A 17774-nucleotide genomic window follows, 5' to 3' on the forward strand; every position below is an offset into this window, starting at 1 on the left:
TTCTGCTAAGATTAATATTTGAGAAATTAATAGGCACATAACGGTAAGATGAATTGTGATACCTGCATAGTTTCAGTACCTACAGAAGTACTTTCATTTTAAAACTAATACAATAATGAAGTATAGCTGCCCTGTGAAGCCAAATTCTATAAAAGTTAAGAAACCTTTGAAAATGTGGGAATCTCTGGATTTAAATGATTTCCAACAGATGCTTAATTTCTTGCATCTTATATGTATGGAACTCCACAGCTCGCCTGAGCATCTGTTTCGTTCTACTTTTAAGAATCCTTCCTGATATATGCACCTAATATGCTTAGACTTTTGTTATCAAAACAAAGCTGAAGTTTAAGCAGACTATGGTTTTTCATCATTCTTTTTTGTAGTTACCTAGTGTGAGCCAAGAGACCTTAAAACACAGTGGAATTGGAAGAGCAGTGATGTATCTCTACAAACACCCAAAGGAATCACGGTCCAACAAGGATATGGCAGGAAAGCTAATTAGTAAGTAAACTAATATACTGTACGCTACTGAAAAATAAAATTCATTATAAAGTCCATCACCTGACAAAAATTAAAATAAAATAACATAAATTAAAATAATCTACCTATCCCAGGTCTTTGGGAAGGACTTGATAAATGGATAAAAATGCCAAATCCTGTCTGAACATCTTGTTGTGTGAAAACTATACAAATAATAATTAAAAAATTAATTAATAAAAAAAGAACAAAAAAGACCCCTCAAAGCAGACTTGATGAATCACTAGGTCCTTTTTTCTACTATCAGTTTTCTATGTTTCTAAAATAGAAAATGCTACCAAACATTCCTACTGTTGAATATGTGATGCAGTGCTTTGCAATCTTATTTATTTTAATTGCATTTTCAATATTTTATTTTATTTTTTGAAAATCATTTTTATGTTTCATTTTGTTTGTGTTTGGGAATTCAGGTAAGTGTTTGCAAGATTACTACTGATAAATGCAGGCTTAAATATACATAAAACTTGCATATTTCAGTTCTTTAAACTCATCATTAAGTGAGGGGCCTAAACTACAGCTGTCTTAAATATATGTCAAGCTGGTATTGTGTTTTTATACATGTGCTGATTTTAACAGTAACTAAAATGTATATTTTTCAGTATTTATGATACTTTTAAAAGCTATATTTTCAGATTTAATTAAAGGAAACTATAACTAAATTTGTTAAATTTAGTTTAACAAATTTGTTAAAATAATTTAGTTTTGTTCTAAGGATACTCATCCTTTGTTAATTTAAATGGACTAAAATCTCTGTTTAAGGTTAAGCAGTTCAAGTGGCTATCAGAAGTCAAGTTTCTTATTGGATAGATACTGGGTATATGCTGTTGGTTACTTTTACTTAATTAACTTTGTCCTCTTTTTTAATAAAACTAAACAGATGAATGGTCCCGGCCCATTTTTGGTTTAACATCAAACTATAAGGGAATGACCAGAGAAGAAAGAGAACAGAGAGATCTGGAGCAGATGCCTCAGCGAAGGCGATTGAGCAGGTAAGTATCTTATACGAATATATAATGCCTTTAGTGTTTCGATTCCAAAAGCTATGTAGTGATTTCAATTATGTATAATTTAAACAATAATCAAAAAAGTTGCTGCACGTAGCCTTCTAGAGTCTCTTCCCTGGAATGTTTTGGAACTTGTCATTCAGTTTGTAAAAGTTTTGATCTTATGAAAGTACTATTTATTTTCAAAAACCTTTCCTTTGCTTCTTCCTGAAGCATTCTTCCTTAGGAGCATTCTTGTTCCTGTGAGTTGCAATTTGCCGAACATGATTTATGTATTATTATATGTTTTTTTTAATTTTGATTTATAGGAAAGAGACTATTTTGATTATGATTTGTTTACTCATCTTTGGTAGTACTAACCATCCTTCTTTTGTTTTTGCAGCTCTGGTGGTCAGACACCCCGCAGGGACTTGGAGAAAGTATTAACAGGAGAGGAAAAGTATGTGGGACTGGTTCCTCAAATATCATTTTGATATCTCACAATTTCATTCTGTGCTTTGTAATGAAGAATTTTGAGCTTTTGTGGGACAAAAAAGCCAACTGATGAGATTGAGAGAGATTCTTAAACACCCTCATGTTATTTAGCAGTACCTTTGTTATATTTTTTAGAGCTCTCCGACCTGGTGATCCAGGATTTTGTGCTCGTGCCAGAGTTCCAATGCCCTCCAATAAGGATTATGTAGTGAGGCCAAAATGGAATGTAGAAATGGAGTCCTCTCGGGTAAGTGGCTAATGGAAAAAGAAGACATTCAGTAACATTGAAATTACATCTCTTGTAAGTTAGGTGTTGCAGGATTCACTTAAATTGTTCTTCACTGTTCCTCTCCATCAGTATCGTTTCCAGAGCTTCATCCATGTACTTCATAAAGCTTTAAGAGGCTACTATTCTGTCCGTTGTGAAAATGCAACCTGTATATTTATCAACCATTTTATATTGCTGCTCTGGCTATGACCTTGGAGATATTTGCACGAACGGTTCTTTTTCAGTCCAATCCCATAATTATCCCACAAAGCTTGCAGATGACTTTCTTTGCGCCATCCTTTCATCACAGTATGAGATGAAAACCATTCATCTCTTCTGACTTTTATTTTTTTATATGTGAAACAAGGCAAAGAAAAAGAGTGTTAAGTGATTATGTTGTCTGTTATCAGTAGTCCATTCTTTAATTTCTAGCCCGGGACTCTTAAAAAAGGTATTAATCATCTGGAAAAACACAAGAGGCGATTTACTGAACAGAAACGTCTCAGTAAAGTGCATCGAGCTGTCAAGTTCAGCATTGAAGGCAACCGGATGCCCTTGTAGCCTTATATTTCACTTGTCCCTGATCCAAGAGGTATCCCTGAAAGAAAGTGTGAGCTGTGCATGTGCTGTACTGCTTGCCATTGTTATCCATTTAGACAAAAGAGCATGTCTTCACCAACTCAGAAGTTTCATTAAAGCTTTCTGATCAGGGAAAATAACTAATATATTGGGGTTTGGGTTTTTTGAGGTTTTCAGGGTTTTATGACTGGAAAACTAAAAAGAGTTGACATTTAAAACTAGGCTGCTTTTCAGCAAGGATACTAACAGCAATTTTACATACCATTTTCTTGTGGTGGTGAGCTTTCCACATGCCCAACTTGTTGCTTTTACTATATCCTAACAATTCTTACCAATCCAGCTCATACTAATTCCAGGTGAGTAGTCCAATGTCAGTTCTGCTTGTTTCTGGAGCTGTCTTGAGTCCTGTCTTCGGTCGGCTATCTTCCCCTAGAAGTCCTGGGAATTCACCTCACAACTCAAGATCTTTTACATCAGGAGTGTCAAACTGCTGGCCCGCGAGCCGGTTTCATCATACCGGAGCCGCGCCCACCCCATTGCCGGCAATGGCAAAAAAAGCTCCGATACGTCGCGCGATGTCATGTGACGTCGCGAGTTTGACATGCCTGTTTTACATGATTTTGTAAAAGGTGTAATAAAGATTTTGTCCTAATATAGATTTTGAAATATTTTCTATGGATGATGCAGCATTTTGATTCTTGTTTTATTTTGTTCTATATGTTGTCATGAATGTGTAAGCTAAATTTGTAAAACATTTCTCATGAAACTGTTTAATAATATTCTTTGATTTGCCGGGTAGCTACTTATTATGTATACTAGGGACTTTCATGGTTTTGAATCCCATTCACATGCAGAAGTGGCACAGTGGCCTAGAGGTGCAGATCCTCGCCTCACAATCGGGAGATTGAAATTTCAATCCTAGGCAGCGACTGATGTTTCTCTACCAGGGCCCAAAGAGAAAATATCTGCTGCGAACTCCATATAGGTGTCAGGAAGGGCATCAGGCCAGGAAACACGCAGCTCTGTTCAGTCACCCCGACTCCACCATTGATAAAAGGGATTGCAGGGTCGTACAAAGGAAAAAAAATCTCAATTCACATGCAGATTCAGGCGTTATTATTACTAATTTCAATAGACATTTCCAAAGGGAAGCAGGAGAGAAAAATATAGCTGTTTGGGAGAAAGATTGCTCAACAGATAATGCTATCTCCTTCGAAGAGTTTCTAGTCACCTATTGTGGGACAGAAAATTGCCAGTTGAAAGAAATCCAATGGGTGGTGATGCATCATAAACATTTCCTTTTTCTCGTCCTCGCTGTTATATTTTCCATATTGTACAGTATTTACCAAGCCAATCTGCAAAAGACTGCAGATTAAAGTAGATTTTTATTTGTTTTAATAGACAACAAGAATCCAAATAAATCCAGTACAGGAAAAATAACTTGGTTTTTAACATAGTATTAAACCTTGAGAACATAGGGTAATTATATCAGTAATCATTTTTAAGCAGTGAATGAACATGCGCATTTATTATGAGAATAGCCAGAATTATAAGTTAATCACAGAATCTTCTAAATATTTCTTGCTACCTTTAATGCTTAGAAACAAGACTAAATGTTAAATTAAAAGAGGAAAGTAAACCTTGCCTAAGATATTAGAGGGAACATTTAATGGATTTCTTATAATGTCGTTAATGTTCCTGTGAACTCTCCCTTTTGCACATTCCAGTGATGTATGGAATACTTGTTTCCTATCCGTCTCTTATGAACGAGGTCTATGTGAATAGCCGAGCTAATGCTTGAGTTTTAAATCCACGGTCTGGATTCCAAACTTCAGCAGTAATTGAAGAATTGTGTCCATTTTGATAAAAAGCAACACTTTCTTTTGTATATCTTTAATGTACAGTACATCTCTAGACAGTATTTGAAAATAAGCTATTGAGAGTCCCACACAGTGTTACTAGTTTCTGTAATGAAAGATAGCAACTGCAACAAGGGATGGTATATGTATGTTTTTGTGGTTTATAAATATCAAGATGTCATTGATGACTGTTCTAATACTAAATAAAAGGTTTTTTTCAAGTTCCAGGCAAGTTCCAAGAAAGGGGTCAGTCGCCTGGACAAACAGATGCGGAAGTTCACAGACATCAGGAAAAAAAGCAGAACATCCCATGCTGTAAAAATCAGCATTGAAGGAAATAAAATGCCATTGTGACCTTCCGCAGAATCACCTTTGATGACTCCTGTATAGACTCTCAGAAGATGTCCACATTTTTTTAAGAAGCAAACTTTGGGGGTTTTAAGTGCATCTTCAAATTGTTGGTTCAGTTGATTGTAATACATGTAAGAGTTATGAACCCTGGGACATTGTTCATTATGGTTTTATTTAACCCCGATTTCTCGTCTCCTTTGTACAGACAAAACCTTGTATTGCTGCAAATCTCATACATTAAAATCTGTTTCTGAGATGGGGTTTGTGTGATGTTTTGTGAATTGAATATGTATGTAGAAGTTTTACTATTCTTAAGTCTCAAAGAATACAAGAGCTATGATTATATTTTTATAATTAGAGGTAAAGTGTGTGTGTCCTCTGTTTACATATGTAGATTTCTGTTAATTGACCAAATAACACCATGATAAGGAACCTTTTTCTTTAAAAAAATACAATTTTTACTTTGGGACAAATATATCACATTTTAGAAGAGAAAGAAAACATATTAAACATTTAATATGCTTATATCATTGGGTTTAAGAGTCTTCTGAAGCCTTATAATCTCTTTCATCTCTTCTATAAATGTATTGTCATTTATTTTAATGCTCATCAAAGAAGGAATGCATTTAAGTAACAATAGTTGGAAGTAATGAAATTCTACTTCATATTATAGAGCAGGGGTGTCAAACTCAATTTCATTGAGGGCCGCATCAGCATTGCGGTTGCCCTTGGAGGGGGCAGGGGGTGTAGCCAGGGTGGGTGCAGCCTACTAGCTGGGCGTGGATGGACTGGGTGTGGCCTACTGGGTGGGCGTGGCCAGCTCTACATCAAGCCGGATATGTGAAGTAGGTGAGGGCCATTTGCTGGCCACTTCCAGGCGATGGTGCATTTCTTCATTCCTTACAAAGGGTGACACCTCCGCAGCATGCACCCAGGGGGCGGGGCCGATGCGGCAGGGGCTGGTTCTTCACTGTTTCCAGATGACCTTGTGGAGCTAAGACTGACTGCGTTTCAGCATAGATGGCCACCACAAAATTGTACATTGGCTTCCGGCTGGCCTGGGCCAGGGCCAAGGCAGTGGGGGCCGTTCCCTCACTGTTTTCAGGATGACTTCGCGGGGCACATGAAACCACTTCGCGGGCTGCATCTGGCCCCTGGGCCTTGTGTTTGACATATCTGTTATAGAGTCAGCCAGATGTTCAGATTGGATTTTATCCATATATCAAGTCCTCAGGAATCTGGGATAGGCAGCTGTTAATATTGATGGTGTTAGAAGTATTATCACAGGATATAAGCTGTTCCAAACAAAGCTGCCTTTTGCAATTGCCTGATGGCGATTATTAAAATAGAACCATCTGGAGTCATTAATATGGTTAGGATCACAATAGGAATATGGATTTATTGAAATTCCTGCAATCTGTTTTTGCTGTCTAATGGCATTCTGCTGAGCTGATACTCAAAATTAGGCATCCACTTATAAGAACAATGATGAGAACAGAGGAAAGGAATATGCTGTTTATTAAGAATGAATATGACTTAAACACAAGAGCTTAGAACTACCATAGATATTAGTGGTAAAGTAAAAGAAATAAAATATACGCTGTATATTTTTCTTTAAATACCCTAAGGTAAGACTTGAACTCACAGCTTTTCAGTTTCTACTCTGGTACTTCACCACTATACCAAATTGGCTCTCTTTAATCATATTAGTCTACAATCATTAAAGAATGTGATGTGAGGAGGTTCAGTGGGAGGAGGTTCTTTAACTCCCACTTCAGGGAGCAATGATAGCAATCTATAATTATATTCCTGTTGGATGGAACATGCTATTCAATTATTCAAGCAACTGGAGGCCCTCACTGAAAATTTTTGGTTTTCTAGCATATATCCAGATTTATTTTGCCTTTGTCCTTAGTTTTGTAGATGCTGCCTTACAGATCAGTTGTAAAAATCCTAAAGGATCTTTCCTCTTTGCTAAAATGTCCTTAAAGATTGCAAGGCTATTATATCAATTTACAGTAGAATATTTTCTTAAATTAATAAACTATGCAGCAGCTAGACTAATACGTGGGAGATAAATGAGGCTTTTAGAAATAAAAGGGTGGTGTAGAGAGAGGAGAATATAAAACAATATTTAAGAGTTAATGGTTTGCCGGAATTAAAAGAGCAGAGGGAAATATTAAATAAGGAAATAACAGCCACGGAATTAAGAAGAGCAGTGCAAAAACAAAAAAGTAACAAAACTCCGGGGCCGGATGGACTTCCAGGGGAGGTATATAAGAGCTTGTATGAGGATTTTGAAATGATATTACTAGAAGTGTATAATGATGTATTGGAGAAAGCTAAGTTACCAGACTCCTGGACAGAAGCTTATATATTCCTTATTCCAAAAGAAGGTACAGACCCTAAACAGATAAAAAATTACAGGCCAATCTCGTTGCTGAATACAGATTACAAAATTTTTACTACTATAATTGCGGAAAGATTGAAATTAATATTAAATGAAATAATACATTCGGACCAAAATGGTTTCCTACCTACAAGGCAAATCAGGAACAATATGAGAACGGTGTTAAATGTCTTAGAGTACTATGAAGCACATCCTGAAAAACAGGTGGCATTAATATTTTTGGACGCTCAGAAAGTATTTGATAATCTTAATTGGCAGTTTTTGTTCCAACAGATCAAAGATGAGATTTCGAGGGAAGTTTGAGAAAACGATAAAGGCGATATATACGACCCAAAGGTTAGAGTGATAATTAATGGGGGATAATACAGAGAAATTTGAAATAAATAAAGGAGTAAGGCAGGGATATCCAATGTCACCTCTTCTTTTTATCTTGACGTTAGAAGTGCTACTAATCCAAATTAGACTTAATGGAGAGATAAAAGGACTAAAGGTAAAGAAGAATTCAAGACGCAGGCATTTGCGGATGATCTAGTTTCTTCATAGAAGAGCTGCTAGAGACAGGAAACACCTTAATGAATGAAATAGAAAAATATGGGACAGTGGCAGGACTGAAAATTAATAGAGAAAAGACTAAAATGTTAGTAAAAAATTTAACTGAAAAACAAAAGAAAGAATTAGAAAAAAAATTGGGATTGCAAATTGAAAAAAAGATTAAATATTTAGGAATTTAGCTTACTGTAAGGTGTTCCTCAATAAAAGATGATAACTACAAAAAAATGATACAACAAATGAAAAAAGATTTAGAGCTTTGGGGAAAGTTACAGTTATCATTATTAGGAAGGATTTCAGTGATTAAAATGAACATATTGCCAAAATTATTATATTTATTCCAGACAGTCCCTATAAAATTAGAGAAGAGAGTTTTTGAAGAACTAAATAAAATAATTAAAAAAATTATCTGGCTGGGTAAGAAAGCAGAGATAAACATTAAAACACTACAAGATAGTAGAAGCAGAGGTGGCTTTGGACTTCCAAAATGGGAAATTTATTATCAAGCAGTGGGGCTACTATGGATTAGGGACTGGATGAATTTAGACAACAAAAGGGTGTTAACGATTGAAGGATACGATCTATTAGGCCGGCTGGCATGCCTTCCTATGGGATAAACGTAACAAGACATATGCATACTTTTACCGACATCAAATAAGAGAAGCGTTGATATGGACATGGGAAAAGGTCAAAAGGAAACATTATATGAAATTACCAAATTGGGTCTCACCAAAGGAGGCAACGATTTACCCGAATACATTGGATAAAAAAAGATGATAAGATACAAAGAATTATTAGATAGCCAGGGGAATCTTAAATCAAAGGAAGAACTAAAAGAACAGGGAATAATTATATACTGGTGGCCATATTTACAGACACAGTCGAGATATATAAAAGATATGGAAGAATATGGAATTCAAGGGGTACCACAACAATTGGATAGAATATTGATAGGCAAGGAAGACATTTTTTTAACAAAAGTGTATAAATATTTATTAGAGGTAGAAATGGAAGAAGAAATAGTGAAAGGTTTGATGATAGCATGGGCACGGAACGTAGGCCGAAATATAAATTTAGAAGAATGGGAAAAAGTATGGAACAAAAACTGTAAATTAACATTATCAACTGCATATAAAGAAAATCAGTACAAAATGCTTTATAGGTGGCATCTAACACCGGCGAGATTGGCCAAGATGTATACAAATATGAAACTATTGGAAGTGTAAATATAAGGATGGAACATTTTATCACATGTGGCAATGTCCTAAAGCAAGGAAATACTGGGAACAGATAAGGAGATGACTACAGGAGATAACAGGAGAACAAATTGAATTTAAAGCTGAATTATTTTTATTAGGAATAATTAATCAAAAGATAAAGAAGCAACTCCAATATATTATTGTACACATAGTAACAGCATCACGTATTGTCTATACTCAATGCTGGAAACTTGAAAATATACCAGCTAATGATATGATTATCCATAAGATATTAGAATGTGCCGAGATGTATAAGCTTACGCTAGAAATGAAAGGCAAGAAAGAAATAGAATTTTATGAGGTATGGGATAAGTGGTATAATTGGTTAGAACAGAGAAATAAAAATGTATAGCAATAAATGTAAATAACTGTAAGAGATACATGACACAGTACTGTTAAAAATGTTTATTATTATTGTTTTGTAAATTGGAAAAACGAAAAATAAAATTATAAAAAAAAAAAGAAATAAAAGGGTGGTATAGAGAGAGGAAGTGGATGTAAACAAATGTCTTCTAAGGATTAAAAATGAAACCTGTTCCTTTTTGTAATCCTCTTAGTTCACAATTTTAATAATTAAAATGAAATATGTTTTCATTCATAAGGTCTCGTCTATTCAGCTGTAATAATGCTCAAAAGCTTTATTTTTGCTTACATTACACTATGACTAATTCTGATCCAATCCTGGCTATATTTGGGAAGATGACTTGAAGAATGTGAAACATTCCTTTCTTGAGATCTTTCCCCTCACTGTTTGCTTAAATCAGCGGTTCTCAACCTATGGGTCGCGACCCCATTTGATCGATCATTTCACGGGGGTCGCCAAGCAAGGCTGTCTGCCATTTTTTTCCCCTTTTCCGGTGGGTGCCTTACCTCCCTTGAGCTGGGCCAGCTGGTGGTCGGCCTGCTCCGTCTCTGCCGCTTGCCAGCTATGCCTCGGCCGGCGCAGGGGGCGGAACCACGCATGTGCGGCGCTCCCAGGCAGGGAAAGTCCTCGACTTACGACTGGTTGGGTAGTCCTCGACTTACGACCGGTTTAGTCCTCGACTTACGACCGGTTTAGTCCTTGACTTACGATCGGTTTAGTCCTCGACTTACGACCGGTTGGGGGTCGCGGCATTAAAAAGGTTGAGAACCACTGGCTTAAATCATATAAAAGATGATGTTCTGTAGATCTGTTTTCCATGTTGGAAGAGGAGCTTGTTCTTGTAGCTCAGATACATACACTTGATTGGCTTGGGCTGGTGATGTTATCAAGCACCTGTCATTCTGGCAATCCTTGTAGTTTGCTGTTGGCACTACTGTTCTTACCTCTAGCTGCACAATGCAATACTGACATTCTTACAACTATGAGGCATAAAAGCATATCCTTAGGCATACTGGTTCAAAAGTAATAAGGTGAAGCATATTTTATTCAAATTTAATCAATGGAATAAAATCAAATTGTTTAATCTTTTCTTTCACTTGGCCCTACCCACTTTATGGAATGCAAGTCACAGCACATCATTCAAGTATAATTCAGTTCTGTGCCTGAGACTCCCTCCACATTCAGTATGTCTCTAAATACTATTCATCAGAGAACAAGTGGAGAAGAAGTATAACCTTGGGCTTTGTGGGGGCGGGGAACACCCCTTATGTATTTACATTTGACCTCTATGGGAGAGGTTTAAAGGGATTTGGCATTCCTGTTGTAAATGTTCCTACTTGGAAGCACTGGGAGGCACTGTCTCAGTTTCAGATAACTGATGCATTAAATTACACCATTCGGAATCTGAAGTCTATGCCTTGTATAATCTTTAGGAGACAGCCCAAGGCTATATATAAGTGTTTAAAAACTGCTGAATATTTACAGATTTATTTTCCATCTTCTACAAACAAATCTGTCCACCAATCTGTACTCCTGAATGATCATGATCTGGCACTAAAATTGCCAGCACAATCTGGGGATGGAGATGGAGACCTCAAATAGCATAGTGTGCTTACTTAAACACTGCAATTCTTACTTTCAAAAGCAGTCATACCATATTTGTATATTTTAAATGTTTTGTTGTTTAACTCAATTTCATTGGTTGCTTTATATCCCTTTTTACTCCTTGGACTGTTGCAATCATTGACTTAGATCACTATTTAGATGAAGGGAATGGATTGACAGAAGCAGCTCCTGTATCCACCATTCTGAAAATAATGAGACAACTAACCAAGTCAATTAAAAACCTGCAGTTGTATGCTTTTGTGGGTTATTCAAGAGTAACAGTAACTAAACATGGCAAGTTGTGCAGCTGCAGCTTTTTCATCTTTGGCTATTTTATAGTTGAAACATATTTTGTGAATCCATGACAATGATTTTGTCAGTCTGATCAGTCATCAAATTATGCATGTTCGTATGAGCACGAATTGAATGTTTGGCTCTTCCTTTTCCATCATAACCTACTGCACTCTGCAGGATCACACAACCCCATGGCCTTTGTGGAGAGGGAGGAGGGGGAAATATTTCAAGGGAGGATCAGAATGATGAAAGCAGAGTTGTAGAATCACCCTGCAAGCCCCACCTTTTTTTAACCCATACATTGTTCAAACATATGAAAGACACAACTTGTGGTAGGACACTGTGAGGCTATTTTTGACAGTATCTCTGAAGCCCTTTGCAAGGGTTGAAAAATCACTTTGGGAAAGGGGGCGCTGAAGTTGTATTTCTACCTATCCAGTTGCTTATGCTTAAATCTGAATTGAATACTGATACAGATTTATAGAACAATTCTGTTTCTGTACAAAGAAAATGGCAGCTTAATTGCTTACTTCAGTTAAGAGCAGCTATAGGAAACAAATCTGCAATGTGATCTGAATAATCAAGTTATTAAATACTACCAAATGCACACATATATATATATTTTATACAGATTGGTTTTCAGTGCAGGCTATGCAAAAAAACTTCCAGAATTAGTTTCGAATACTTCCTTTATCCATGAAATATAATTGGGTACTAGAGTATAAGCTCCATATTTTCCGACTTCAGCACAACCTTCTCCCCAGCTGACAATCCCCAAGAGATACCAAGTATTGTGATAAGATACAGCAAAAGGTCCACCGCTATCTCCTTTGCAAGCGTCCTGCCCTTCCGCATCATAGCCTGCACAAAACATGTTGTCCGTAATGACCTTCTTAGTTGACTGCCGACAGGTCTCCATGCTCACAATGGGCAACCTAACTTTCATGAGAAAGCGAATTAACTTACCCTTAGCATGAGTTGCACCCCATCCACTAACTGTTCCATGAGCTACTTCTTCAATCAGCAAAGTAGCTAGGTTAGGACGAGGAAGGCAGATGGGAAGTACATTCTGGGTAAAAATCACATCACTAGTCAATTGGACCAAAGCAATGTCATTGTTGTAGTTCTGTGAGTTATACTGAGGATGTCTCCAGTAGTGCCGTACTCTCACTTTTTGTTCATCTCGTTCTCGCTGATGTTTATCAAAGTCTCCTGAAAAGCAAATGAAAGTGTGAAAACAAACAAAAACCAAGCAGTGCTGACAGTGGAAAACAAGGAAAGTGAGGAAAAAAAAGAATAGCCTTAGATCCAGGTAGAAATACTGCAAGTTGGTTATAGAAATACTGATTCTGTACATTAAAAATGCTTGTAAAGTATGCAGATTTTTTTTCCTCAGACACTTCAAAAACAAGGGGGCTTCTAGATGAAGCTGTGCAACTGCCCTACCTCGTTTAGAGAACTCTATGGGAAATTGAAATGACATTGTCTTCTATTGGTAACATTATCATTGTTCTTCCACTGGTGCTTCCAATTTTTTACTAATTTTTTTAAAGGAAGAATACAGTATATACTACCATTCGACTATTAGCCCAAGATGTTGGCCTAGCCCTAGAACAAGCCAGGTGATTTCTCTGAAATAATATATGAAAACTGAAAAAGTAGAATGACTGTGGCAAAAGAAGGCAAAGATAGTACCAATAGTAATAGGAGCCTTGGGAACAATCCCAAAACATCTGGAGCACCACTTGAACACCATCAGCCTTGACAAAATTACCATCAGTCAATTGCAAAAGGCAGCTTTACTTGGAACAGTTTATATCCAGCGATGGTATCTTTAACACCAAAGTCTCTGAGAGTGACTTGGGCAGCCATGTAAATTTTGATAAATAAATAAACTCACCATAAAACAACATCTGCCTATCTCTAGTCCTTGGAAAGGACTCGCTAGGTAGATTAAAAATCAAATCCTGTCTACGTTTCTGGCCAACTGTGATCAACCATAATAATCCAGTCAAAATATTTGGCTGATTGTGTGACCAACCATAATAATTTATTAAATGTATACGTTGCCCAATTCCCAGAGACTTAGGGAAGTTTACAATTGTTAAACATTTAAAAACAAAGAACAATATAAAAACCATCAAAACAGAAGTAAACAAAAAAAATGATAATAATGAAAATAAACCCAGACGGGAACAAAAAGAAAGAAAAAGGCATTAAAGTAGCAGTTCTCTCCAAAGGCCTGAACAAATCAGGTGATCTGGTAATCAAGTACACCTCCATAATATATTCAGGCTGGTAAATAATCAGGATACAGTATCATTTTATAAAATTAATTAAACGATATCAATGTTTCTCAATCTCAGCCTTAAGATGTGTTGACTTTCTGGATGAACAATTCTGGGAGTTGAAGTGTTGAGGCTGAGAAACACTGAGGTATATGTTTGCTTACTTCTGTAATTGCGAAGGTTAGAAATTCATTCATTTGTGATACCAGGACAGGAGAGTCTACTGCTTCTTCTAGAATACCTTGTGGGAAAAATCAAGCATTACAACACTGTAATTTTGTTTGTGTCTTTCTACAACTTACCCACTGTAACTTGATGTGGGGTAATGGTATCAAAACAGTGGGCTGCAGTAAGTACCCACTGACTACTGATCAAGCTGCCCCCACAAAAACCGTAACCTCTATTATTTTGAATCAGTACCTAGGAAGAAAAAGAATAATCCATTGTTCTCTAACCCCAGCTGCAAATCTGTATGAATTTCCTACATTCACATTTCAATTATTTAGCATTGAATCAGAGGTTAATTGTCATACACAAAACTACAGTGATTTGAAGCAACACATTTCTTCATATGCCCAGAACAGTATTGCAAGCTTCCTTTTTCCAATATTTATACAAAAGGACAACATATACTGTACAGCCAGTTGTCCTCCCTTGGGAAGCAAAGGTATCATTTAAGGACATATCTGGACAAATTTTAGAGGTCCTACTGGCACTGTGCTTGTTGAAAGGAGATGTTCATGGCCTGAAGCTCCAAGCCTACCTGCAATTCTCCACAGCCTTAAGGAGGCCCAGATCTCTGCAAAAGATGCTGCTAAATATCTTGAATAACATAGATGGAGTTAATTATGAACTACTGAGGGTTCCAACTTCTGTGTTCTATCTTTCTTTGCTTTTTGGAATTTATCTCCTAGCTTGCCACTCAGAATTAACTTCCGTTGAAAAGATTGCACCCTGCTGCTTCATAAAGGAACCTCACCCTTCAATTCTAACAATGTAAAATAAGGTTATTTTATCAAACGCTTTAGGGCAGAAGTGTTACCTGCCAAGGACATGCTCCTGGGCGGCAAAAAGATCCCCCAATTATTCTGGGGTCTTCATCTGTGTAGTTGGTGTTTGACCATCTGAGTAAATCCTCTTCTGTGAAATTTCCTTCTAGCTTTTCCATGTCATCTTCAGTTTCTCCTGTGAGATTCAACCATCCTGAGGAAGCCCAACTTGTCTGATTCCAATTGGTCATGTTTTCATGAGCATTTGTTTCCCTTTGCGTGATTCGTCCTCCCTCATAAGAACGTGTGGATCGCTTAATCAGCCCACAAGGGAAGCGATCTGAAATCAGGGAGATTAAACCACTGAGTTTAAGGAAAGTTGCTTAAGCATGTTTTCAGTAGCTTAAACATTAATAGACACATGAAGACTTAGTGCTAATGAAGACAGCACTAAGACTCATCTTAGTACTCTGCAATTCTTCAGATTTGAAGGACAAAAGATGAAAATAGAGCCCATCATCTGCAAATCCTTAAACCAGAAACATATTTCTCAGCAGCTGCATGAGGAGCTGTACACAGTTTATATGAAAAAATAATGATCTTATTTTATGTGCTTTCTTTGTTATTGAGTCATTGAAAAAAATGCATTAAACAGTAATGCACCTTTTTTGTTTATATACTATATTTTTATTCTTTTTTTTACTTTCTCAAGATATGGAAAAATTAGTTAAAATTTCAAAGTAATTTAATATAGTTACAATAAAAATGAATGATTCAATAAGATTTCTAAAATCATAGATTTAAAAGCTACATTTTCTTTCTATTCCCTTTTCCTTTCTTTTTTTAGATTTGTCTTTTATTTTGTATAAAATTCTCAATATATAAATAAATAAATAAATAAATAAATAAATAAAAACCTGTAATCTGTCAAACACTAGGAAAAATCAAAGTATGATTGATGGATCAAAGTACCAATAGCCAGCCAGAATGTGAACATCTAATAATTGCTAGATACCACTGTTAATTGTCTTCTTAACTGTAACAATATTCCATGACAAGATGGATGAAAAACAGTTGGTCAGAGGCGAATATTTTTAGGTTATAAAACAAGAGATGAACCCCTCCCAGTGTTGTTCTGCTCCATAACTGCAATTTTATAACTGCCTTTTGCCTACTAAGTCTCTTGCTATCTTTTCTACATTGGGAAATCTTGTGGAATCAAGGAACAACAAATTAAATTATGGTAAATATCTAATTATGGATTTAGGTAATCTCCCTGTTTGCATTGGTTGGGGAAAATGTCTGATTAGTCTTGGTACCTCTAATTACTTATAAAACTAACTAAATAACATCCCTAAATATATTTAAGTAGATAATCCTGAGCTGCCACTGCTCACTTATGTCAGATGGGAAAAATGAATTCAATATTTAAAGCATTGACCAAGTGTTATTCTACATATAAAGAGGAAATTTGGTCCAATTTTTTTCAACATAATACTTCATGATCTGTGCATCTAAAGTAGACAATATGTTACTCTTCATAACATCAACCCATTTAGGGAAAAGCAGACTGAAAAGGGCTGCTGGAACATTTAGTTTCTAAACCCACATTTTTAAACCAGTAAAATGAGTCATTACCTGAGGGGGTACAACTCTTCCCGTCTTCTTTTAATGTATATCCTGCTGCACAGGAGCAGGTCACATGACGTGAATGTTCGGTATCTTGGCAGTATTGCTCACAATATCCATTTTTGTACCAGCATTCAAATTTCTCTGCATTGAAGACAGGGATGAAGGTCCTTGAGTCATTACTACTTACTCTCTCCAACAGATTATAATCCTATAATAATAGACTATCACTAGTGGGAACCCANGGGACAGAGGTCGACCCCAAGGCCCCTAACTTGTGGGGTGCCACAAGGGTCGGTCCTCTCTCCCCTTTTGTTCAATATTTATGTGAAGCCACTGGGGGAGATCATTCGTGGCTTTGGGGTGGACTTCCATCAGTACGCTGATGATACTCAGCTGTACATTTCCACCCCAGGCCACCCCAATGATGCCCTTGACGTGATGACCCGATGCCTGGAGGCCGTAAGGGTCTGGATGGGGAGGAACAGACTCAGGCTCAACCCTTCCAAGACCGAGTGGCTGTGGCTGCCGGCACCTCGGCATAGTCAGCTGACTCCGTCGCTGACTATAGGGGGCGAAACTTTGGCTCCCTCAGAGAGGGTGCGCAATCTAGGTGTCCTCCTGGACCCACGGCTGACACTGGAAGACCAGTTGGTGGCCGTGGCCAGGGGGGCGTTTTATCAGGTACGCCTGATCTACCAGTTGCGGCCTTTTCTGGACCGGAACGCCTTGCGCACAGTCACCCATGCTCTTGTCACCTCCCGCCTGGACTACTGCAATGCTCTCTACATGGGGCTCCCCTTGAGGAGCACTTGGAGGCTCCAGTTAGTCCAGAATGCAGCCGCGCGGGCGGTGTTGGGAGGGACTCGTCGCTCCCATGTAACGCCGTTACTGCGCGAGCTGCACTGGCTGCGGGTGGCTTTCCGGGTGCGCTTCAAGGTGTTGATTATCATCTTCAAAGCGCTCCATGGCATTGGACCTGGATATCTCCGAGACCGCCTTCTGCCTCAGATTACCTCCCATCGGCCGGTACGCTCCCACAGAGTGGGTCTCCTCAGGGTGCCGTCAGCCAGACAGTGCCGGCTGGCGACTCCCAGGGGGAGGGCCTTCTCGGTTGGAGCTCCCACCCTATGGAACGAACTACCCCCAGAGATCAGGGTGATCCCGGATCTCCCTTCCTTCCGCCGCGCCCTCAAGACATGGCTATTTAAGCTGGCAGGACTGGCCTAAGGGGTATTTTTAGTTGGGTTTTAAAATAATTTTTAAAATAACAAAGGCCAAATTAATATTTCCTTTTAATTATGTTTTAACGGTA

At 37.5% G+C, this 17774-nt stretch overlaps 2 protein-coding genes across 2 annotated transcripts in view; one reads left to right on the forward strand and one right to left on the reverse strand.

Annotated features, from left to right (window-relative positions):
• The first annotated feature begins 200 nt into the window (after window positions 1-200).
• On the forward strand, window positions 201-5328 carry LOC107285528 (protein IWS1 homolog). The gene is made up of 5 exons (XM_015813727.1): window positions 201-501; window positions 1415-1526; window positions 1924-1980; window positions 2151-2262; window positions 4944-5328. The coding sequence occupies exons 1-5, from the start codon at window positions 438-440 to the stop codon at window positions 5073-5075; spliced, it is 477 nt and encodes a 158-aa protein (XP_015669213.1). The 5' UTR covers window positions 201-437; the 3' UTR covers window positions 5076-5328.
• A 6874-nt stretch (window positions 5329-12202) lies between these two features.
• LOC107285510 (coagulation factor X-like) overlaps window positions 12203-17774 on the reverse strand; it is a 17028-nt gene continuing 11456 nt past the window's right edge. The window contains exons 5-8 of the mRNA XM_029283688.1: window positions 16469-16603; window positions 14884-15170; window positions 14144-14261; window positions 12203-12765 (exon numbers count right to left, since the gene is read on the reverse strand). Of these exons, the coding sequence (XP_029139521.1) occupies window positions 12203-12765; window positions 14144-14261; window positions 14884-15170; window positions 16469-16603 (1103 nt within the window). The remainder of the gene's footprint in view (window positions 12766-14143; window positions 14262-14883; window positions 15171-16468; window positions 16604-17774) is intronic.

The sequence above is a fragment of the Protobothrops mucrosquamatus genome, unplaced genomic scaffold (assembly GCF_001527695.2).
Source record: "Protobothrops mucrosquamatus isolate PMUCROS unplaced genomic scaffold, P.Mucros_1.0 scaffold183, whole genome shotgun sequence".
In the NCBI taxonomy this organism is placed as follows: domain Eukaryota; kingdom Metazoa; phylum Chordata; class Lepidosauria; order Squamata; family Viperidae; genus Protobothrops; species Protobothrops mucrosquamatus.